The following is a 23,684-nucleotide window of genomic DNA, read 5'->3' as shown; positions in this document are numbered from 1 at the left end:
TGAATCAAGTGCAAGGAATGCGCAGGAGCATTGTCGTGATGGATGCACCAATTTTCTGTTGACCACAACTCCGGTCTCTTGTGCCACACAGCATCACATAGGCAATGGAGGACATCCCTGTAGTACTCTTTGGTGATTGTTTGACCCTGTGTTGTGTACTCGTGGTGTACCACACCGCGGGAGTCAAAGAAAGCAGTCAGCATCACTTTGACGTTGCTGCGCACTTGGCAGGCCTTCTTTGGTCTTGGTGATGTGGAATGCTTCCACTGTGATGACGGGGATTTGGTTTCCGGGTTGTACCCATACACCCAAGACTCATCACCAGTGATTATGGTGTTCATGAAGTCGGGGTCACTGTTTGTGGAATTCAGCATGTCCTGTGAGACTTCAACACGAAGTTGCTTTTGCTCCACCGTGAGCAGCTTCAGCATGAATTTCGCCGCAACTCTCTTCATGGCCAAATCTTCGGTCATAATGGAATGTGCAGAAAAAGTGCTGATGCCCACCTCTTCCGCAATTTCTCGTATAGTCACACGAAGGTCCCGCATCACCACAGCATTCACTTCGGCAATGACCTACCTGGTCATTTCGGCATGTTGATGGCTGACCGGAGCGTGGCTTGCTCTCCACCAATGTGCGGCTGTCTTTAAACCGGTTGTACCACTCCTAAATGTGTGTGCTACTCATGGCATCGTCACTGAAAGCCGTCTGAATCTTCCGAATGGTTTCCACTTGGCTGTCGCCCAGTTTCTGGTAAAGTTTGATGCAGTAGCGCTGCTCCAGTCACTCTGCAATTTTTCTTGCAATAAAAAAACCGACGAGAGCACCGCGCACTACCTCACTCATACGCTGCATCCCAGCGACTGAAGCTATCGGCAGGCGGGAAAAAAATGTGCGCATGTGCACGAAGGTTCAAGGTCGGCTGATTCAAGCGCGCTTGTTTCATATCTATCAGGTGTTCGCAAAAAAAGAAAGAAAAAGGTCGGATACTTTTCTAACAGACCCCGTAAAAGATTTGAGAAGGTATGGGAAATGCAGTACTTACTTTCAGCAAACTTTATTTCCCCATAGCAGCAGACTTCTACGGTAACATTAGTCTCATTACGTACAGGTATGATTAGCTACCACAGGACAAACAAACTGACAGTACCGCTAAACAGATCTTTATTTAGTGTCATGTGACCCGTCTCTCTGTGAAGTGTCTAATTTCCTTTTAATACAAGGTCCCGTGGAGGTCACTGCAGCCTTGTCTTGACCACTTGCTGCATTCTTTCCTGCCCGTCTCATTTGCTTCTTGTGCCATGTCTCCGCATTCTCAAGCAATGCTACATCCATTGTCATGCACGCTTTTATTTTCTTCTTTGCTCTGGCACTCTTTCTTGTTTGCTGCCTTCTTTTTGTCTTTAAATTGTATTGGTGCTGCTCTTTTTCTGTCCCTTTCTCTTATTGCGACTGGTCTTGCACGCTATCTTGCACAGTCATTTCCCATCACTTGTAATTTCTGATTACAAAGTAGAAAAATACACTGTGTGATGTGTTTAACACTCACATGTATGTGTGTGTTTGTGTGTCCATTTGCACTCTTTGTTTCATCCCCCATTCTTTATTTTAACCATCACTCACAGTATGGTAGCAAACTGGCTACTGTCCTGGTAAGCCTCCTTGTCTTCTTGTTTTGTCTCCTCTCTTTCTTCCTGTCTTGACACTTAAACAGTTTTGACGCAATTTCGAAGAAGAGATGACTGCTAGAGTCCACTACGAGAAGTGCTGCTGACTCAGAATGTGTACTGATGATATGCACAGCTTACTCTGAGTGATGCGTCACCTACGGGTTCCCGAGAAGGCAGCTGTGACCCCACCACTCCAGTACGGCGCTCATCACCACAGCTGCTGCGGCCACGCAGCTCTACTGTCAGCACTCCAGAGACGCCCAAGCGCAGTCCACTGGTGAACATGTAAGCTACATCTTATTGATGCAATTGCAATCACACAGACACTTCAGCTGAAGTTGCACCATTGGCGTCACATCCTGGAATCCCAGTTACATATATGTGTATGCATATGCGCTTCTGGCCACCTGCCCAGCCGCAGCTCGTTTTGAGTGGTAAAAGAGAATGCAGACTGACATTCTGCATGTGCCACACTCAGTGTTCCCCTGTTGAACTCAATGTACGGTGCTCAAACACTGGCATGTGGACAAACTATGTAAAGCAAGCATTTTGCAACACAGGCAATGATGCTTCACGAGATGCTGGCCTCAGTGTATCTGACGGTGTGTCGAATGGTGAGGCTGAAGACTACCTGCGGAGTGCACTCAGACATGTAAATATATTACAGCACCTGCCTGCCTCATAGCGTTAACCAATAAACGAAGGCGGTACCTCAGCAGATATATTGGGAATCTATTGCTTGACTTTGACAATTGTCCTTCAGTAGTTTCTGATCTATGTTTTTGTTGCTGCTGTTGCCACTTGAGGTCTTACGTTGCTGAATTTAGGAGTTCTCATCATTGTTTGGCAGGAGGTGGCAGTTGCCGATTTTGCTTGCTTACTTATATTTAGTGCTCTTATGAGCTTAACCTCTTTATCATGGTTCTCTGTAAATAACTATTATAACAATGAAATAAAGTGAATGGGCATGCAAGGTGGAAATTAGAAATGTGGTAGGATAAATTGATTTGAACTAAGTGGTGTATTAGAAAAACCTTGGAGTAGACGGCAGTATGTGGCTCCTTGTGACCCCACTGGTGCAAAAATGCTTTGAGCGAATTCTTGTGGGAGGCGATTTTGGCATGTTTTGTATCAATTATATCTGAAAACTGTAGTGATAAAACCTCCAGGGCTGTAAAAGGAAACACCACTTTCCTTTTACACCTTTCCTCTTCCTTTCTTCCACTTTAGCATGGAGTCACTTCCTTTTGTAGAATGTAATGGCGTTCGGTTTTAATTCAACTTGATGATGCAGACATTTCAGATGTTGCTTTGTAAGAAAAAGAAACATGCCAGATGGGGGAAATCAAAGAGGAAAACAATAGTGACGATTTGTAAGCTAACTTTGCACACTACATATTACATGAAGGGGACCATATAGTCTACATGGTGAGCACATTAAATATTGAGTACATAGTATGTTTCTCGTGCAACAGGTGAAGGGCTTTCTTAAATGATTGGGAAGTCTGTGATGTTCGGCAATAAAAGCCATTTGGTGACAGACATAATTTTTCTTGCTTCTATGTAGATTCATGAAGGTGGGAGCTGTGCGGCGCCATTCTTCAAGTGATGAGGAGCCAACCGAGGCAGCCACTGAGGAAACCGCATGCAGGCAGTTTATCTTCCAGCGTGTCAATACCCCCGTACGAGGCGGCAACCATAGCGGAGGTGAGTTCTTTTAGTGCGTAAGCACTTGTATGCCTAGCCAACGAGAAAACCCGTCCTTCCATTTGTCCTTCTGTCATGTAAGATGAATCGCTGTAAAGAAATTAATGCATAAAACAATAAATTTGAAAGGAAAAACATTGGCAGTGGTCAGTGCACAGTCAGTGAGTTCATAAAGATGATAAGGAGTGATGAGGGTTTTTGACGAATTTTATCATGGTTGATAATAGTTCGACATGGATGGATAAGGTGCTAAAGAGCAGTAAGGGCATATAATGGTCAGAACAATTCTGATAAGGTTAATAAGCACTGATAAGGGTTGATAAGGGTCAGATCAAGTCTGATAAGGTTGATAAGGACCAATGAGAGTTGATAAAGGTTGGATCATGCCAGATAAGGTTGGTAAGGGCACATAAGGGTTGATAAGGATTGGATCAATTGCAGTAAGGTTGATACCGACCAATAATATTGATAACAACCGATAAGGGTTGATAAGGGTCAGATCTAGTCCAATAAGATTGATAACGACTGTTAAGGGTTGATAAGAGTTTATACTAGTCGGATGAGGTTTCATAACATTGATAATGACACCGGGCTGCGTGGAGATGAGCAATTGGCACAATACTTATGCATACTTAGACAACTTCCAGAGAAGTTCCTGCATGAATTTTTTTCCTTGTCTGGACTCGGTTTCAAGTGTTCACAAACTGTAAGGAGTCAATGCAGAGATGTCATGAAAACGAAGGCGATGTTTGATACTTGCTGAGGGCATAGTGGTGAGGCGAGGTGTATGCGCAGAGAAGTACGACACATATCTAGATACAGTACATACCCTGTGTGTCACAATGGCACATACGCATTCTGGGGTATTGGCCAAGAATGGGCACATGCCCAGCGTTCCGAGAATGAGGTAGCTCAAGTCTCAAAATGCACTTTTCTGTTTAGAGGTCTGTTTGCTTTAGAGGTACCTATAAGCTGACATATGAGCAGGTTTTATGTTGTGATTTATTGTTTGATTACACAGAAAAGACGTGCACTTGCTGACACTACTTTGTCAATCAAAATTTCATGCCATATAACTGGAGCATCCAGTATGCCAAGCAGCCCAGCGTGAGCCACTTAAAAGGTCTGGGGGTTGGCAACGGAAACTTTCATAGCTAGTTGGTCTAGCTTAGCTGGTTTAGCATGCACATCCTCAATCTAAACACGAAGCCCAAAATGCCACGGCACTTCTTCGAATTTATGAGCAGATACTCATACTGGTAGTCAACACCAACAATGACGAAATTGTAGTGTTGAAGTTGCCTTGTTAAAGTACACAGACTGTGAAGCACTTCAAAAAATTTCACCATTTGCTTTTTGCTGCTCACTTCTAGACCTCTGGCCAACTCTGTCCTCCTCTACTCTTGCCCTCATCAGCTTGCAAATTTCCAGTGTCATCAGCGAGTATACATTCCCAAAATTTAGAGCTGTAAACAAAAAAGAATGGGCATGCATAAGCAAAAAGGACTTGGAAACATCTGCATTTACTGCTGCTAGTCAGGGTCCAGATGGCGAAACATTGAGCAGATTTCGTGGATTGGTTCCTTTTGGGCTCGTTAAAGTTCAAAATTTGATTGTCTTTTGTGCTATAGCATAGTCACCTTGACATAGTCAGCATATCTTGTGGTATTGATTCGTTGTAGCTTTGTTGTAGTGTAATCTTTGCAGCAAATTTTCATTCTATTTCTGCTTGAACGTTCAACCCATTCACTTTTCATTCCTTTTTAGTCACTTATCTAAATGGTATAATGTTCCTGCTAGATTGCTTCTCTGAAATGTTTTTATACTGTCTATTGAATGCATCTGCTACATCAGTGCATGGTGAACCTGCAATTATCGAGCACTTATCACTGTAAAAAAAAGTATTAAAAGCATATTTAGCGCCAGTAAACAAGGACGGAAGGGAGACGACACCACAATGCGCTAACTTCAACAACTTGATTTTCAGGAAATACACCTATATAACCCATGCACAGTAGCACCACCTCATCCAAATCTTAACCATCGAAAAAAGCTGTCTCCTTATCTAACAAGTCGACCGAAGGGGCACTAACGCATGTATCACTATTCCGCCAGATAGCCTGAGCCTCAATAATCTCTTGCACGTCTTTATCTTTGTGCTTCGCAAGAACCCGGCAGGATTCATACACCAGCGCACAGCCGCATTCCTGACAGTGAGTTGATAGATGACCGTATTGCTTATTATTCACGTTTAGGCTGTGTTCCCGTAATCGGTCATTAAGACATCTCCCTGTCTGTCCGATGTATTTTTTCCCACAGGACAGCGGAAAAGCTGGCAAAAATATGTCGATTAACGGACCCTTACCGTACGCCAGCTGCCGGATGCTCAACGAATCAACGAAAAGCACCAGTGGGTTGTGTAGAAGCTGTTGTATATGAGCTTCCGCTGTCCTGTGGGAAAAAATACATCGGACAGACAGGGAGATGTCTTAATGACTGATTACAGGAACATAGCCTAAACGTGAAAAATAAGCAGTGCGGTCATCTGTCAACTCACTGTCAGGAATGCGGCTGCGCGCCGGTGTATGGATCCTGCTGGGTTCTTGCGAAGCACAAAGATAAAGATGTGCGAGAGATTATTGAGGCTCAGGCTATCTGGCGGAATAGTGATATGTGTGTTAGTGCCCCTTCGGTTGACTTGTTAGATAAGGAGACAGCTTTTTTGGATGATTAAGATTTGGATGAGGTGGCGCCACTGTGCATGGGTTATTTAGGTGTATTTCCTGAAGATCAAGTTGTTGAAGTTAGCGCATTGTGGTGTCGTCTCCCTTCCGTCCTTGTTTGCTGGCGCTAAATATGCTTTCAGTTTACCAACACACCCAACAAATAGCAATGCTGAAAAAAGTATTGTTTGCCAGATGCTTGCAAAAAAAGAAAAGAGAGAGACTAACTGATGTAGCTATGAAAAAAATATTGTGACAATAGCAACCAATAAAGTATGCTGAATTCTGTAAAATAAAATATCCTTTTAGAAAATTTTAGTAGAGAATGCTGTACACTTGTTATGTCAGGCTGGAATGGGAGCTGTGCCTGCCCGGTCTAACAAACTTCAGAATAGTAACCCTTTTCGTGGTGATCCCATGGGCGCTGCCATGTTTGATCACGTGGTGACATGTCTATTGCTTGTCTCAACTGCCTCTGTTGCCTCCGTGTTTACAGTGGGTGTGTATGACACCGGTGCGGCTTAGCAAACCTCTGTTTTGGGAGATATCATAGACTGTGATTGGGTGAACAACACGAAGCTTTGGCCACAGCTTCAGAGAACATGCAAAAGCGCTTTGGAAGCTGATTAGGCTATCGCCAAACGGCACGAGCAGCATATATGGTGCTTGTTTTAAAAGCGAAGCTAAATGTGTATTCTAAGCTATCCAAACTTTCCTCTCATTAATTGAATCAGAATTAGTGTGTTTTGCTCTTTGTTCTTTATTTGGCAAATATTTTGAAGCAGCGGCTTGTCACATTTCTGACTCAACAAATTTCCTTCTATCTGATTATTTCTGCCTAATCGCTTGCGGGTGTGCTCAATTCCGATAGATTTGCTCTTGCTCCGTGCAAGGCTTAAAACGTAGCCGTTTTGTACATTGTAATATCTTGTAGCAAAGATGTATTATCGCTAGTATCTCACTTACTCTTGTGGACCAACACGAAACATTCAGGTTTGACCATTCGTGCGCTATCAGTGCAGTCTGTAATTTATTGTGTGTATATGGTGCGCATATATTCAAGTGTGCCCATTCACTTATTGACATGTTGTTGATAGGGTGGGAATAAGATTCTGTGCCAGTTGGGGTAGATGTGTGTAGAAACTGTGCGCGAAACCTACTATGACAGGAAGCAGTGCTACTCTCTTTGTAATTGTTTAACAAGTGGTACTCACTCTTGCCAACATTCCGGGGCTGAAGCACTTTCTTTGAAGGTTATCAATACTATGCTGATGGATGAGCAAATTTCTGTACATCTCAAAGTCCCGGTAACACATGTGGACAGTTGCAACAACGGTCCGTGAACTTGGCTACACAGATTCATTACATTCCTTAATATGCCAGTCACTATTTTGCAGATAACTGCTGCACACGTCTTCAATGCACATGATTCAATATGCCATGACTGGAGCGCAGTGCGTTAGCAAAAACTCAGTTGCATTTCCGACAGCTGACCGCACAGAAGCAAGGTGTAAGCGGTAATGGTTTCGTATTCGTGTGCTGTCGCTGAGGCAACGTGCGGCATGCTGCTGAAAGCTCCATCTCGTTTCTCTAGAACAAACTGCTCCATGAAAAGGGTCAATAGCATAGTGCATTAAAGGAAATTAGTCAGATTGTTTTTTACCAACATTTATTTTATGTTTCACCTGCCGTGGTTGCTCAGTGTCTATGGTGTTGGGCTGCTGAGCACGAGGTCGCGGGATCGAATCCCAGCCACGGCAGCCGCATTTCAATGGGGGCGAAATGCGAAAGCACCCATGTACTTAGATTTAGGGGCACGGTAAAGAACCCCAGGTGGTCGAAATTTCCGGAGTCCTCCACTATGGCGTGCCTCATAATCAGAAAGTGGTTTTGGCACGTAAAACCCCATAATTTTTTATTTTATGTTTCTTTTTCTACTCATAGAAGCAGAAAAATAAACTTGGTATTCTATTCAATGTTAGAGGAAGCCAGTATTCTGTTTCAAAGCCAGATTACATATTTAAATTTTGCTCTTCGAACACTTGTAGTTTGCAAGCAATCTTTACTGGCCTGAAATTTGGCAGTAACTTGTGGATGTTTGGTCTGCAGATAATCCAGGGGAGCCGCCGTTGACCCATGGTTTTGCTGTGCGCCGAACACGGGAGGAGCTTCGCTCTCTGTGGCGCAAGGCCATTCAAGAGCAGGTGCTCCTTATCCGCATGGAGAAGGAGAATAGGCAGCTGCAAGGTGGGGTGCATGTTGTTTCATACCCATCGAGGATGCCTTTTGTAGTATGGCTGGCTTCTTGCAGCTTGCTAATTAGTTCGAACTACGCAATGTCTGAATTATAGGATGTACAGTAAACGCTCGTTAACAGAAACCCTGATATCTAAAAAATAACGGTCAAGTTGGAATTTTCTCCCCCCGCAATATCAACTCCACGTGTCTTTCTCCTCTTATCTCGAAAACCTTTTGCGCCATACTCGGTGTATATCGAAATCTGAACTGCAAAAATATCAGGGGATAGCGGCTACAATTTTATGGCTGCAGTGACTTTCCCTTAATCCATGCGAGCCGATAGTGTGATTCAAGTGCAGCTTGACAGGACACTTACTTCATGCTTGTGCAGTGTAAAAAGCCACTCCATTCATGGATGTCTGCTGGAGGCACGGCAGTTGCGCTCTTCCGGAACTGACTTTCTGTTTTCGAAGTGAAATTATCTGGAATTCATTACGATGCAAAAATTGGCAGCATCAGCTTCTTTCCCTCTCTGGAATCGGTTCTGAACTCCTTGGATGGTGGGCTTCAAGCCTTGCTTTTAAGATAAATCAGCCGGCTTTTTAAGGGCCAAGCATGCTGTCTTAGCACAGTGCCAGAAGTGCTGTTGACCATACATGCTGACATGTCTGGTGCTCAGTTCCCGTGAAATGTCGTGAAAATGATTGTATCCCTGAAAGTGGTCAGCAGAAAATGCTGTTCTTGGTACACTGAGCTTCTGGTATTAGCAGTTGCTGGCGCCATTCTGGAAAGGCTTTATGTAGTCTATGCATGGCCTGTAGGTTTATACTGCAATTTCACTTATCTTGAAACTCCGTCTAACCAAAAAATTTGCCAGATTTTGAGACTTCGTGTTAACAGAGATTTACTGCACTCAAAGCTTTTTGTTAAAAGCTGTAAGTTGCCAAACGTTGCAGTCCATCAGCTCCATTTCAAAGACCAATGCATTTGCACACCTTTGCAGGTGCTCGGTGTGGCAATAGAGAACTTTAGCATGTAAATGTATATACAGTCAAACCTCGATATATCGAACACAGATATATCGAATTATTGCCTATATTGAACACTTTTTATATCACCTGAAAAATTGCATGTATTTTTAATCTTTTATTTTGGACGAGGTCGGACGTAAAATGGATATATCGAACTCCGCCTCCCTAGATCACATGCGCTCTGTTGACAGGCGGTGAGCTTTCCCGCAACACTCTTGAAGATAGCGGTGGCGCGATAGGCCTTCCCAACTGCTGCGCATTATAGCTGCACACATTGATCGCGCCGAGGGTGCCATTTGAACATAGTGGCGGACACACGAGGCGACTTGGCTAGTTTGACAACGTCAACGACGCATTGCATTTGCCACATTGACTCCTCCTCGGTGCCAAGCTCTGTGCCTGCCACGCCTCGTGAGGAATGGTGATTTGCATCTGCAAAGACGTGCCAAAGGACGCGCTCGCTAAGCTCACTCATAGACGCCTTGGCAGATGCCACTACATACTTTGTTATTGACAGTGTTTCAAAATGCTTCGATTGACGAATGTGGAGATCGCAGCAGAAATAGCAGCCAAACGAATGCGCTGCCGAGGTTGATCCCGCAAGCGCTGATGTTGCCCTGCTCCCGACTTCAACTGAGGCTGTAGCTGCTTTGACCCTTCTACACCGTTACCGGCCTATCGCTTGTGGATCTCCGTGTTTAAGCACGCAGCTGCCAATAAGAAGCAGGCCACACTGTTGCAGTACTTTCAGCCAAATAAATAAATACTTTGTGTGAAGCTTTAAGTGAGTATTTACTGTGCCATGATTGGGGCGCGATCGGGGATCGTTGTTCTGAGCGCGTGTTCGGTTGCACCGCACGCAATTGGCCTAGACCACGCCGACTTCGCGTGGCTGACAAAATAGGCGCGGCCTACGCTAAATGTGTGCAACGCAATCAGTTGAACTATCTGGCTGACGAAGTTGGCGTGGTCTAGGCCAATTGTGTACGGCACAACCGAATGCGCGCTCCGAACAACGATCCCTGATCGCGCCCTTGGTTCTTTAATTAATTTGGAGAAGTTTTTTATGTGTTTCTTGCGTGATTTTATATATCGAATGCTGGCTATACCGAACTATTTCGCAATCATCGCGTTGTTCGATATATCGACGTTGGACTGTATATCACAGTTTGTGGAATACCAGAACACCTGAGACATGAACAGCAACAGCAAAGCTGTTAACAACATCTTGTGATGATTTTTTTCAACCACAAAGTGTCAAAAACATTCTTATATTTCATGCTGTTCTTATTAAAGGAAAATGAAAAGGCCATTATACATTCATGATTATGTTGCTGCCATTCTACCAGCTAAGTAGAGCCTGTCATTGCAAGTAAGAGTTTTATGTGCGCTGGTTGAAACTCATCATCGCAAGGTGGCCCTGCCAGAGCTGCTGTTGATGTGTGCGTCTCCAGTATTCCACAAATGGTATTATGTGTACGGATTAGCTAAACTCTCTATAGTAAGCTTGCTGCTTTTTACCTTTGGGCACAGAGACTTACAGGGCAGTTACAGGGATAATAGCAATCATATTTGCTTGTATAGTTGAGAAGGGGCATCAATGTGGTCTTCGCTTTTTCAGAATGCATTAATCAACATTTTGAATGGCAACTTTAATATCACGTATCCTGACACAGAGTCTTGTCAGACGAATTATAGCTAAGTGAAGTGGGTTTGGAAAATAACCAGACCTTTGTTCTAAACCTGAGCTGTTAAAATTGCCACATGTTGCTTTAATTTTCACTGGTGACTGCTTCACCAAACTGTCACTGTTATATTGAGTTATTGCACGCGTGACGTGAGCTGTGTTACGCATTCTCAAACCCTGGAATGTGCGATGGCAGGGGTGTAAATACCGGAGTACTTTGAGCCATGAGGGCAGGTTCGACGACCGACAGCTGTGTTTTGCCAACATTGTGATTTGAATGTTGCTTGTTTTTCTGGCCACAAGTTTGCCTAATAAAGAGTTGGATTCTTAACACACTTTCGGCTTTGTTTGGTTCTTCACCGTCACTATGATGTGACATTATTATTGCTGAAATCTAAATAAACACCTGTTCCAAATGGAACAATGGACCATACTGTATGTTTCCCTTGTGCACATGTTGGACTGTGGTGTGTGCATTTAGCACACATTTGCAAGCACAACTTGACCAATACATATCAGCAAAACTTGTGCACATATCTCAGTGTAGTGTTGTGAAAAGTGTTTTGCCTCGCAGCGAGCCAGGATGAAGCAAGCAGCAAGCGCTTACGACTCGACTATGAGGAGGTAGGAGGTGGTCCCTGTGATTCTGAGTCAGCCGAACGCTGGGATGAGCTCCTGGCACGGCCCCCAGGGGGCCGCATTAACCCAGACACCTTGCAAGAACTGGTCCAAGCAGGTGTGTGTTGCTCGTGCCATTCTTGTCATTATCACTGTGAAGGCAAGTCTGCTGCAGGACACTGCCTTATACAATAAAGCCTCATTAAACCCAGCCTTGTTAATTCAGAAAATTGGATAATTCGGACGCATCCTCTGGTTTCAGAAGGCGTATGAATTATTTAATGCAATGAAACTTTAATTCAGACATATTTGGCCACACATGGGTTAATTCAGACAACTCTCAGAGCTTGGTGAGCACGGAGTGCCACAAATGTGTGTTGTAAAATAACAAAAATGGTGCCAGCGTCCAATTACAATGAACAGGCAGAGTCTGCATCACCATAGTCATCCGCGGAAATCGTACATGAATGACAGCATCACTGGAATGCTTTTTCCCTGTTTGCGCCTTTAAAGCCTTTATTCTTTTGTTTACCGCCACACATAACACTGCGTTGGCCGCGTGCCTTTATAACTGTGTAGTCACCTTCCATGATCATGTCCATACCGACCGTGGCTTTGTCTGCAGTAGTTGCGGCAAACAGTAGTTTCATTTTCACTCAGTGCAAAGCTGTTGAGGATGAAAAGCACCGGCTATATCGTGAGGGATGGACGATCTGTTGGGGACCAGCTCACTGGTGAAAAAATTATCAGGACGTGCGCTCGTTAGTGAAATGTGTGTCTCACATCACTTGCCATGGCTGCGCTATAAAGGAAGTCCTGAGGCCTTCGCTGCTGCGAGCACTAATCAGTCACGAGGTGATGAAAATTGCTGCTTCTGCACTGCTTCTGTGCAAAATAGAAACATGATTTGGTGAGTCATTAAGTAAATAAAAGCATGTTGATGTAGTAAGCATTTATTTGATTTCTTGATACCCTCATTAATTGGGCATTTGGTTAATTGTGATACTTTCTTGCTTCCCGTGAAAACTGAATGAACAAGCTTTTACTCTATGGGCCAGAATAATGTGGCCCTTTCATTTTAGTTCTATTCTTTTTTTGTGCTTTGTTGTTGAATGTGTCGCAACACTTCTGCGAATCTTTCTCAGATAATCAACTGCAAGGACGGGTGAAAGCAAGGGAGAATTACCCGGCTAAGATTTACTGCTGTTTTACGACAACCTAGCATGGACCTGTCATGGAAAAATGCAGCATTGGCAGTAAAGAGCTCAGTGGACAGAGTTAGATTTCTCACCGGAGGAAGTGTTAGGCAGACAGTCTTTAAGGCTTTCAAAGCAGGCAAGAAACATTGTCACCTTGCTAGTCATGCAGTTTTGCACTGTCTGGAGCCATTGTGCCATTCGCATTCTGCTTGTACACTTTTCTGTGTCTATTTTCACTTTTCCTGTAGCCCTCACCAGACTGAGATTCTGCGGTCGCCAAGTTTGGTTCAAAAATCAGAGCTGTCAATTTTTTATACTTTGTGATTTTGCAAGAGCACTGCACTACCTCCATGCACTAGACCCGAGATCACCTGTGACATGCCTCAGTTTTGTAAGATGTCTCGACAGATAGAGTCAGCTGCTCATAGACATCTGCCAAGCAATTTCTGGATGGTTTTCATAATCTTTACTGTCGCAAGTTGTGTCAAATTTATGTTGAGTGCCCTATTATTTTGCATATTCTCACATGTCCAGATGTTCCATTAATTTTCCTGGTATTGGACAGGTGTGCCTTCACATAATTTCTATCACCTGTTCACAGCCTATTTGGCTTGCTGTTCTGTAGCTCACATGGGCAACACCAGACCTCTGTTTTCCATATGCCCTTTTCTACATTTGGCTGCCCAGTGTCTCCTTTGTGAATGGCAAGTCCTAGGTGTTCACTGTCTCTGCTAGGGGCTCCCACTACAAACTATGCTGGGTCATTCCATGCCAAGCACACCAGCTGGAAACTCAAACCTCTCCAATTTCTTTTTTAGAATTGTGGACATTTTTTTTGGTCTGAAGAAATTTATTCCCAAACATTTGTGCAAAAAATATTTGTCTGCCTGAGCGCTATTTGAATTCTATCCTTCATGTAAGCAACGCATGGTGTACATGAAAAAAAAAAAAGAATCACGAAAAGGTGAAGCCTATTTCAGAAAAAGTGGAAATTTTGTCTCTATACATTAGAAAGATTGTGCTTTACTATGCGCTCTCCTTTGTAGGTCCCGACTTTAGTTTTGATATATTTTTAATGCTGACAAAAATGCAAATTTTGTCCATTTTTGTTAGATTTTCTTATACACTCTAAGAAAAGTTTACACCCTTTGAGTCGTATCTTGCCACACAGCAATAAATGTCATCTGTCTTGTCCGCATTCCCTTTCTTTAATGCTGCGAGCGCAGTACTTCCCAGTAACGGACGGCATGCACGTTATCAGCATGACATAGCATTGCCAACAGGAAAGTAGCAGGCGCGGCGTTTTCAAGAAAGGAAACGCAAGCAAGGCAGATGACTATTATTGTTGTATATACACCCCAAAGGGTGTAAACTTTTTTTAGAGTGTATAGAATCTTTAGGTTTATCCACAAGTTCTTGTTACCTATTTCTGGCAGCCTTGTGACCAAATAATTAGCTATAATATTTTGTCATATAATATTTTGACTACGAGATGTTAGATTCCGAAGTTGCAAAAATTTCATTTTTTTAACATTTTCCGATATAAATTTCAGAACTGAGCTGGTCCACCTAAAAATATGAAAGGTTGCGTATTCCATGGAAGATCACCTAACACTTTGCTTCAGAGAGCTTAACTGGAGTAATTTTTGGCTTAGCCAATAGAATCATTTTTGAAGATTGGTCCCTACTCCATGCAGCACCATTGACTAGCATTGCATCTTCGCTGTAATACACGTTTTGGCATGGCAGGAAACTTTATGTACTGATGGTTATTTTCTCAGGGGAGTGTTGCAAAATCTCATGGCACATCCTGGGTAGTTGTCGGTAAAATTAAACAATGCCCAGCCTTCACCAACTCGCCCAATTTTCTGTTTTGCTGGAGTATTATTGCCTGCTTGCTAGCAACATTGAGCAGCAGTCTATTGCAACTTGCAGGGTGATGTGGCTTGAGGCTGAGTGAAACATACCATATTTGCACGAATAACGAAGGAGTGAGAGAAAGAAAAAGAAATGTCTTGCACTTCTAATGCTAACCATTGATTCCTTATGCATCCATAGCTGTGGGCTTCAAACTCGGTAACTCCGGGACCTCCTTCTGTACTAATGATGAATCACGAAATAAAATTAGCATTACTCAGTGCTGTAGCAGTGCTGCAACAATGCTACACCATGCTGCAGCAATGTGCACGTGCACAAGCAGATTCATGTTGCAGCAATGGGTTGCCCATTGCAGCTTGCTGAAATGTTTGAACAGTCGACAGGACTGCGGTACAGTTGGCCGAGAAACCAGATGTGTGCAGGCTGGAGTTGCTGCGTTTGCGGTGGTAGGGCTGAGCATTATGCGAGTTGTAGTAGTGAAGGAAGTAATTGGAAACCTTTGCTATGGTGTTACATTTATTACATTCATTTCACTTTCGCTTAATCACACAACCGCCCTCCCTTGTACACATGTGCGTCTGTATTCCAATAGTGTGTCGAGTGAGTGACTTTTCTGCAAGGTCTAGTTGCCTGGTGGTCAAGCCTGCAGCATTGTGAAGTGTGAAATAAATAAATAAATAAATAAATAAATAAATAAATAATAGTAATAATAATAATGTTGTAGTCGCAGCATAGTTACAAATTCAACGTGATGTACTTTATGACGCTGGTGCACAAGAAAGAGCATCATGTAGGTGTTAGTTATCAGTTCCATTTAGACAATCGCAATGTAAGGGAATCCAGTCACAATTTTTGGTTGGTATACCTCGAATGAATTGTGTTTATGTACTCCTTTTCCGGTGGGCTGATGACATAGCAACGGCCACCATGGAGGCAGGACAACAGAACATAACAAGCCAAGTTTCCAGTTGCTCTGTGCTCATTACACACTGCTGACTATACTTGGCAGTGTTTTTGTGTATCTTTCCTGGTAAGTTAGGTTAAGACAGCCAACCCTACACATGCACGCTGAGTCAGCCGAACCACCCTCTTGCTCATCCCAAGCCACTGGAAAGTTTCTGCCAGCCAAGCTGACTTGATCCATTTGTTGAGTTTATAAGAATACTCTAACTCGATTTTTTTTTTATTACACAGAAATTCTGCATCATTGGGGAAACCTCGCTTGCCACAGGCTCTGTGACTGTTCTGCAGTGCTCCTTTGTTGCTTAGCATTTGCTGCACAGTGCTTAGGAAGGCACTGCATCTTGAGTTGCTTAGCAGGAGCACTGTTCACAGTTCTCAGTGTCTTGCCTTACAGGTGTGCCGAGGCATCGACGTGGTGAGATCTGGCTCCTTTTGGCTGAACAGTACCAGCTCCGATCGTCGCCTGTTACTGAGATCGACTCCTCGACGACTTACGAGCAGCTACTGAACCAGCTGACAACTCACCAGCATGCCATCCTCATTGACCTTGGTGATTACACTTACTCCTTACACTTTTGTAATGGACACAGCAGTTTCTGGCACACCATACTACAGCTGCCAAAATATACAGGGTGTCCGAACTATCATGCACCAAGATCTAAAAATGTGCAAATGCCTTGCACCTGGACAGAACCAAGGTAATGTTGTTTGCCGTCACTTGGAGGTACTCATATTATTTTTTGCATTCTGCCTAATTACATAATTAATCTTAATTGATCAACTTCTCCAATATTATAATTAGATGAAAAGTGTCATTGAGAAAATTGTACAGCACATGAAAAACTGCCGATACAGCTTTCTGTTGCTCAATACATGCTACGTAAAAGTGTTTTTCCCAGTGTGAATGAAGGCCACGAATACAGTGAACTCTCACTTGAGTGAACTTCAAGGGCCCGAAGGAAATAGTTCACTTAACTGAAAGTTCACTTAACTGAATATTCACTAGACCAACATAAGACATGGCATACAGAATCAAAAGTTTGAAGTGCAATTCATGGAGCAAAAGACATGGCATTCATAGTGTTAGAAATGTGTGAAATGGAATTTGTACATATCGACAAGTACAATGTTCATAACAGTTATAATGCTGCCTTTCTCACTTGGAAAAAAAAAATCTGTAATCTGCTTCTGCACTTGTACTTTTAAAGCACAGGAAGTAACAAAACTGTCCAAAGAGTCAATGTTTTTGTACACTTCTGGCACAGCTTGCTGTTGAGACACAAAGTCTCTCAACTTTCCAATGTACCCTACAACCTCAGCTAGAGTTATAGGGCTTGAAACTGGCTCGGCAGTTGCCTCTTGTTCGTTGCACTCTTCTTCTTCAGGACGAACACTCAAAACAATCTCCAGATTCTCCAGAAAATCACACACCACGTGGTTTGGGGTGTGACAGATCGCCGCTTTGCTCTGGCGGCGTTGTAAGCGCCAGCGATGTTACTTTCTTCATGGCCTCCGAGATTACATGCTTGCTTGTTTTGTGCAGGCAATCTTGGAGGCCATGCCTTGTTGCCGTTTGTTTTCCGCGCCGCCGCTTTGCCCCAGGGGTGCTGTAGCACCAGCAACGTTATATTGCTGCTGCAGCGGCGGTTTGATGAGGGCTGGGCATGGGTTGCGCCTTCAGTGCAGGGCACAAAACTTCGTTGAACTGAAATATGGATTTTCCGAAATTCGTTTAAATGAAACATTCTTGCATAGAATCTATAAGAAAACTGCCGGGGATTTTTAAAAAGTTCGTTATTCTGAAATATTCGATAAACCGACGTTCATACAACTGAGAGTTTACTGTACATGCAAAATTGCCGCCTTGCTGGCCTGTGTATTTGCGGGCTTCTTTCACACTCAGAAAAACACTTTTATGTAGCGCATACAGGGCAACAAAATCTGTATCGGGAGTTTTTCATGTCGCTCTACAATTTTCCCATTGACACTTTTCATCTAATGATAATTTTTGGAAAGTTGATTAATTAATTAAGACTAATTATGTAATTAGACAGAACGCAAAAAGATAATCTTAACATCTCCAAGCGGCAGCAATCAACATTACCTTGATTCTGTCTACTACCTGACATTTGCGTATATTTAAATCTTGGTGCATGACAGTTAGGACACCCTATATACACGGTCACTTTACACATCCTACACAGCAACTTGCTAGAAACTGGCAATGTAACTTGTAAAATCAGAGAGAAATGAGTGTGCAGTGACCTTCATGAGCTAAAAGCAGCCAAATCAATATGTCACTGGAAAAATACCGGTTTGCCCGAGCAATGGTTGTGTCAGGTACCTGAGCAGACAGTATTGCAGGGACGAACTTGAAATAGATTAAGTGGTGCTTGAACCAGAAGCAAATATTGTTACGAATTATTGTATTATGAATTATATATTATATATTATATATTATTATATTAATTATGCATGACATATTATGAAACAAAATGCATTTCGACAGCTAGTAAAAGTAAATTTATTACTAACCTCATGTATTTTCTCACTGACAACATGAGTACAGTAGGAATTAAAGTGCTCCCTTCAGTCACCAAGGGTGACCACTAAACTTGAGCTGAGCGGACCATTATTCCTAGGCATTATGAGGTGGCCACGTGACTGGTATGATGTGCGAGGGCTGAAGCAGATGACAATGGCACAGAAGCTGCACAGTCGTTGATTGTTCACATGTTGTGCAGGGCGGACATTCCCCAGCCACCCATTCTACCGTGACAGCCTAGGAGCCGGCCAGCTATCACTGTATAACCTGCTCAAAGCATACTCGCTGCTTGACCCACAAGTGGGCTACTGCCAAGGACTCAGCTTCGTTTCGGGTGTGCTTCTGCTCCATGTGAGTTGGGATGCCTTTTTTTTAATGCGAGTTTAGCGCAGCTTTGCAGCAGTGAAAATTTTGCCTAGAAGTGTGGCTGTACGGCAGCACGCACGTGCTGCCATGAAGCCAACTTTTCGAAACGTGTCACTCGTGTGTTAGCTCGGTGCACATGTGCTGCCTAACTCAGCTCTGCACGTAAGTCTTCCATTCAGTGAGCTTCTGTTAATTTGAACTTCGTTTAATTCAAACAAATCTTTGGTCCCCGTCGAGTTTGAATTATCAAGCTTTGATCGTTTGTCCCACACTAGCCTCACATGACAGATGCGTGACTCTTTCCCGTAGAGTAGAAAGCCATGCTGGTTAGAATATATGCATACCTAAAGTCAATGCAAGAAACAATGTCTACACAAAATAGGACACATAACGAGCACTGTGTTGGTACCACAGTGCTCATCCTATGTCCCTGTGTTACTGTCGTTTTTCACTCTAATTTCAAGTGTGCATCCCTTTTCGCATTTGCATGCGTCACTGTTGAGGGCCAAGTCCCGTGATTTTATGCATATAGATTGTTTGCTTTAAAAGCCAGCTAACGGGTTTTCTGATGAGTACTCACATTCTGGAGAAGCTACCATATCTGCCCATTTTCACAGAGTACACCTGCAGTGTAGGCAGTATACAAAGCAAAGTTTGATGCAAGAGCATGGGAAAAAACAAGATTTTTGTCAAACTATGCTTAAAACAACTGAATTCAAAGAAGATACCCTCTTGTGTAATAATAATTGCTACAGCAGGCTGAAATTTCACGCCCTATATGACATAAAAAGTAGTATCTGCCACTGCCAAAACAGACGCACACGTGATCCAACTTGCCACGTCACTCGGGTGCTAGCAGCAGATGGCGCTATGGTAGGTCCTTGTGCCCAATAGTACTTGCAAATAAGTGCAAAGGAGCATGGTGCTCAGGAACCATCGCTACCCACAGCTGCTGCTGCTTATCACTGTTTAAAATGTCTTAAAGGTGCCACAAGCGATCAGTGCACTTGATTGTGATAGTTTCATTGCAACAATGTACAGCTGCAATTTGACCGTGCCTATGTCTTGTTAGAGGTCTAATGATTACAGTGTTGCATGCATGGCTAATAATGCATATGGGAATGTTTACGTTCCAGATGACTGAGGAGCAAGCCTTTGGCATGATGAAGCATCTTCTATTCCACTTGGGGCTGCGGCGACAATACAAGCAAGATATGGGTGCATTACAGGTAGCTTTGCTCATAAGTCTGAAGTGTTTTGGGCATGACAGTTAGGTTGCAGCTCACAGCATCTTCTCTAATGTGCCCAATCACTTGTTCTGAAGTAATACAACAAAGCTAAGCCAGGAGTCTAACTCTGGGCTTCTAGATGATGCAGTTGTGAATAACAAATTTGACAAAGGGGAACGTCACCATGTTACCAATGGCTAGGATTGGATTTGTAGAAGTCATTCTGGAAATTTTGGATACTATATTGATTTGGTTCTATTTCTGCAAATGGGCAGATTTTAACTTTGTTTTCTTTCTTTCTTTCTTTCTTTCTTTCTTTTCTATTTGTTTTCGAGGTAAAGGTTGCACCTGCACATATTACTGAGAATGCATCTTACCTCTGGAAAATGTTTTTTACTAGTAGACTTAGCTGATAGTGCAAACAACTTTTTCAGCTCATGGTTATATATTCTGCAGAAAGACTGCAGTTTTCATCTATTTGTGGTTGCGTTTGTCAACTCATAATTGTGGGTTCTTTCTAGTCAGCTTTGGCAAGATAATGGCTGTATTGTTTGTGGCGCTCCCTTCATGAGATTATATTTGCTGGATAGTAATGCAAGTTTTTGTTTTATTACCTGTTTGAGCAAGCATGTCACTTTATAACATAATATATTTGGAACCAGCTTTTGAATATAATGAAAGAATTTCCCCCCCCAACAATTTGCATGTCAAAATTTTGTGAGCTCAGCCACCAGGCAACTCAGCATGGCAGAAAAGCTAGCTTCTCAATGTCCGAGGGAAATTGGAGATTTGCATGCACGGGAGGAAATGCCGTTCAGCAAGCAGTCAGAGTGCACTTATGAGGCAGAAGCCATGACAGCTGTGACATGGTCATACAAGTTAACAGCTAGCCACTCTTTGACTGCACAGGTTGTGTAAGAGGACATAAAGTCATCATGTAGGCATAATGTCCTCATGCACTGAGAGTCTGACTATTGGCTTTGCCACCTGGAGTTGCTTGGAAGTGATTTCCATGGTTGCATGTCATGTTGGCATGTTGGACAAACTCAGCTGCCTAAAACAGCACTTCCCTTCTGGCAGTGCCACATATGGCACGATGCCTCTTGACATGTGCTACGGAAACTAGTATTGTATGCATTTTCATCTTCTGTATCAGGATGGAGGCTTCTACCTGGAACAAATGTGCTTGATAGGTGACAGAGGGGTTGATGAAGGTGAAGTTGAGCACCTAGACCATTATATTCAGATTGTTGATTTAATTTTACATTACAGTCTAAAGCTGTGTTCTCAGATACCTCGCACAGCTGGTATATAGTGGCTGCTTTACACTGCAGCTTTATGGTATCTTGCAACCTCTAGGCCGTTCTCTCATTTTGTGAGCATGTGTTTGCCAAATATAGGGCTTGCACCTTTTAAATATTTTGTTAGTTTACCCATACGGGAAGGCCTATATGTTGCCTGTGACACGACAGTATTGTTATGTGTGGATTGCCCTGTAATGTCATAGGATTAAGGATATGCGGTCACATGTATATGTTTATGGCTTTTACAGGTGCAGCTGTACCAGTTGTGCCGACTGCTGTACAGTCGTCAACGAGAGCTGTACCAGCACCTGGACCACTTTGACATTGCTCCGGCTCTCTATGCTGCGCCCTGGTTCCTCACGCTGTTTGCCTCTCAGTTTCCTCTGGGATTCGTCTCTAGGCTCTTCGGTATGGGTTTCAGCATGAGTGAACAAGTTTTAATGTGAAAGCATTATCTGGCTCACGAGGCGGAAAATCTGGCATAGTTGTCAGCACTGGCGCAACACCTGATGGCCCAAAAAGTCATTGAACCCACGGCCTTTGGTGTTAATAAAGGCAAAGTTAATTAAGGCACATTGAATTAAGGTAGGTAATTAAGGCACTCGAACCCACTATCTTTGTTGGGAGTGGAGCCCTCGACCCTTGGGAACATTATGCATTGTGGCATGGCATTTAGCCATGTAGAAATAGCTGAGTTCCTCTTAAATATTTTAGGTTCTGTGGCATTAGTAGCATGAGCACAGAGCAGTAAGCGAACGCAGCACGATGACAGAATCACTGATATTTTCTTTATTTCTGAAATATGTGCATTCACGGAGCAATTCCTGAAATGTTGACAGTTGTCAAAATGAATGTAACACGGTACTTCACAGTATAGTAAGCGAAATGTGCCAGGTAGGCTTCATCTACTAGTACTTTGCCTTACTTGACGTCCGGTAATATGAAGACTACGATAATGCTAAGCATACTCATGTTCTGCTGTGCAAGAGAATGCATCTGCAAAATGTGCAGCCATTCTGAATTGTCCCCCTGTCCCCAAGAGATAGGAGCTGAAGAGCCCCAGTGTGTGCTTTCTATAACTTTTGAATATTATTTCCTACTGGCGCACACTGTATTGAAAGGCAAGGATTGATTGAGGATGCAAAAACAAAATATCACTCTTTTTCTGGCTCATAATGCTGCTGTAGACACGCTGAGCATTCAGTGTGACCAAAGTGACACTCAGGCTGGTGAACCAGTGCAGTGGTGTCGGAAAGCTCATACGCATGAACTGTGAGGTCATTCTAAGGCCATTACAGGTTCGGTACAAATTGCATAAGGATCTTGCAAAATACCATAGAAATCGCTGTGACTGTTTTGTGAATTCATGCATATACTGTGCATACTTTTTCTGGCCTTCTAAAAACCAACTGCAACATTTAACTTTGGCTGAATTGGTTATCATTGAGTAGTATATAAAGTACTATTAAAGCAATCTCAGCAAAGCTGCAGGGCTGGTGATTGTCTAACAATTTTATTGACAGCCACCAAATAGCATTTTAGCAGTTGACATGGGTGCATGGTGGTCAGCGGATATAATGCGAATTTCAGGACATGACCTCCGAGATTTTCAGTGTGCCGTGGGTGCCACCCAATCTCGGACGTCATGCCTAGGCACCACGCTAGTTCTTAACATTTCAGGTTCCGCACCATTTCTGGCAAGTGGTAATGGCGGCATATTTTATCAGTTTAGTTATCAAAGATGTCTATTCATGCAAGCTTTTCATGATGCATCCACTCATACCTTAAACCTAAAATTTTGCACTGAGTCTGCTCCATATCTACACTATCTGAGGAGTGGCTTTATACGTGGTCTGAAATTTCACGGCAGTTGGCCTTTTATGGTGAGATTTTGAAATGTCCCTGTAAACACTTGCTCTTTGGGGGCTGGGCAGATGCTGTGTTTCTGCAGGGTATGGAGGCCGTGTTCAAAGCAGCCTTGTCTCTTCTGTCACACTTTGCGGATACACTAATGAGCTGCAATAGCTTTGAGTCCATCATGGAGTGCTTCAAGAACACCCTGCCAGCACTGGATGCACCCACCATGGAGAGCATAGTCTCAGGCATCTTCTCCTTGGACCTGGGCGAGGAGCTGGTGTCCTACCAGGTTGAGTACCACCTCTTGCAAGAGGAGATGGTCTACACACCCAAGAGGCCTGGCGTCTCATCAGCTGACCTCGAAGAAAACCGTGCTCTGCGACGCCAGAATATGGAGCTTCTGGAACAGCTTCAGGTATGCTTGCTACAAAACTGATAGTTCTATACTTGGGCATGGTTTGAAACAATATACTTGAACTTCGTTATAATGAGACATGATATAGTCATGTAATGAATATAACGAAATAAATGTATTTCCTTTTGAAATCCCCATAGAGATACATATATACAAAACCTCATTTTAGCTAAGTAAATTTGTTCTGGCAATGGATATAACGAACTAGGTTTATCTGTGAAACCAAAAAATACTGACCGTTGCGCACTAAGCAG

The 23,684-nt window shown here is 43.2% G+C and overlaps 1 protein-coding gene across 2 annotated transcripts in view; it reads left to right on the top strand.

Annotated features, from left to right (window-relative positions):
* The window catches only part of plx (PTB_TBC1D1_like and TBC domain-containing protein plx), an 81,134-nt gene that overhangs the window by 48,505 nt on the left and 8,945 nt on the right, over positions 1–23,684 (top strand). For both annotated transcript variants that reach the window (XM_050184099.3, XM_050184098.3), the window contains 9 exons: positions 1,804–1,955; positions 3,238–3,377; positions 8,210–8,347; positions 11,631–11,792; positions 16,109–16,264; positions 18,459–18,610; positions 19,762–19,854; positions 21,407–21,566; positions 23,093–23,430. In XM_050184099.3, coding sequence (XP_050040056.1) covers positions 1,804–1,955; positions 3,238–3,377; positions 8,210–8,347; positions 11,631–11,792; positions 16,109–16,264; positions 18,459–18,610; positions 19,762–19,854; positions 21,407–21,566; positions 23,093–23,430 — 1,491 coding nt within the window. The remainder of the gene's footprint in view (positions 1–1,803; positions 1,956–3,237; positions 3,378–8,209; positions 8,348–11,630; positions 11,793–16,108; positions 16,265–18,458; positions 18,611–19,761; positions 19,855–21,406; positions 21,567–23,092; positions 23,431–23,684) is intronic.

Source organism: Dermacentor andersoni, chromosome 4 (genome assembly GCF_023375885.2).
Source record: "Dermacentor andersoni chromosome 4, qqDerAnde1_hic_scaffold, whole genome shotgun sequence".
Classification (NCBI taxonomy): Eukaryota; Metazoa; Arthropoda; class Arachnida; order Ixodida; family Ixodidae; genus Dermacentor; species Dermacentor andersoni.
The sequence above is the reverse complement of the archived record's forward strand: the minus strand, read 5'-3'. Positions and strand labels throughout refer to the sequence as shown.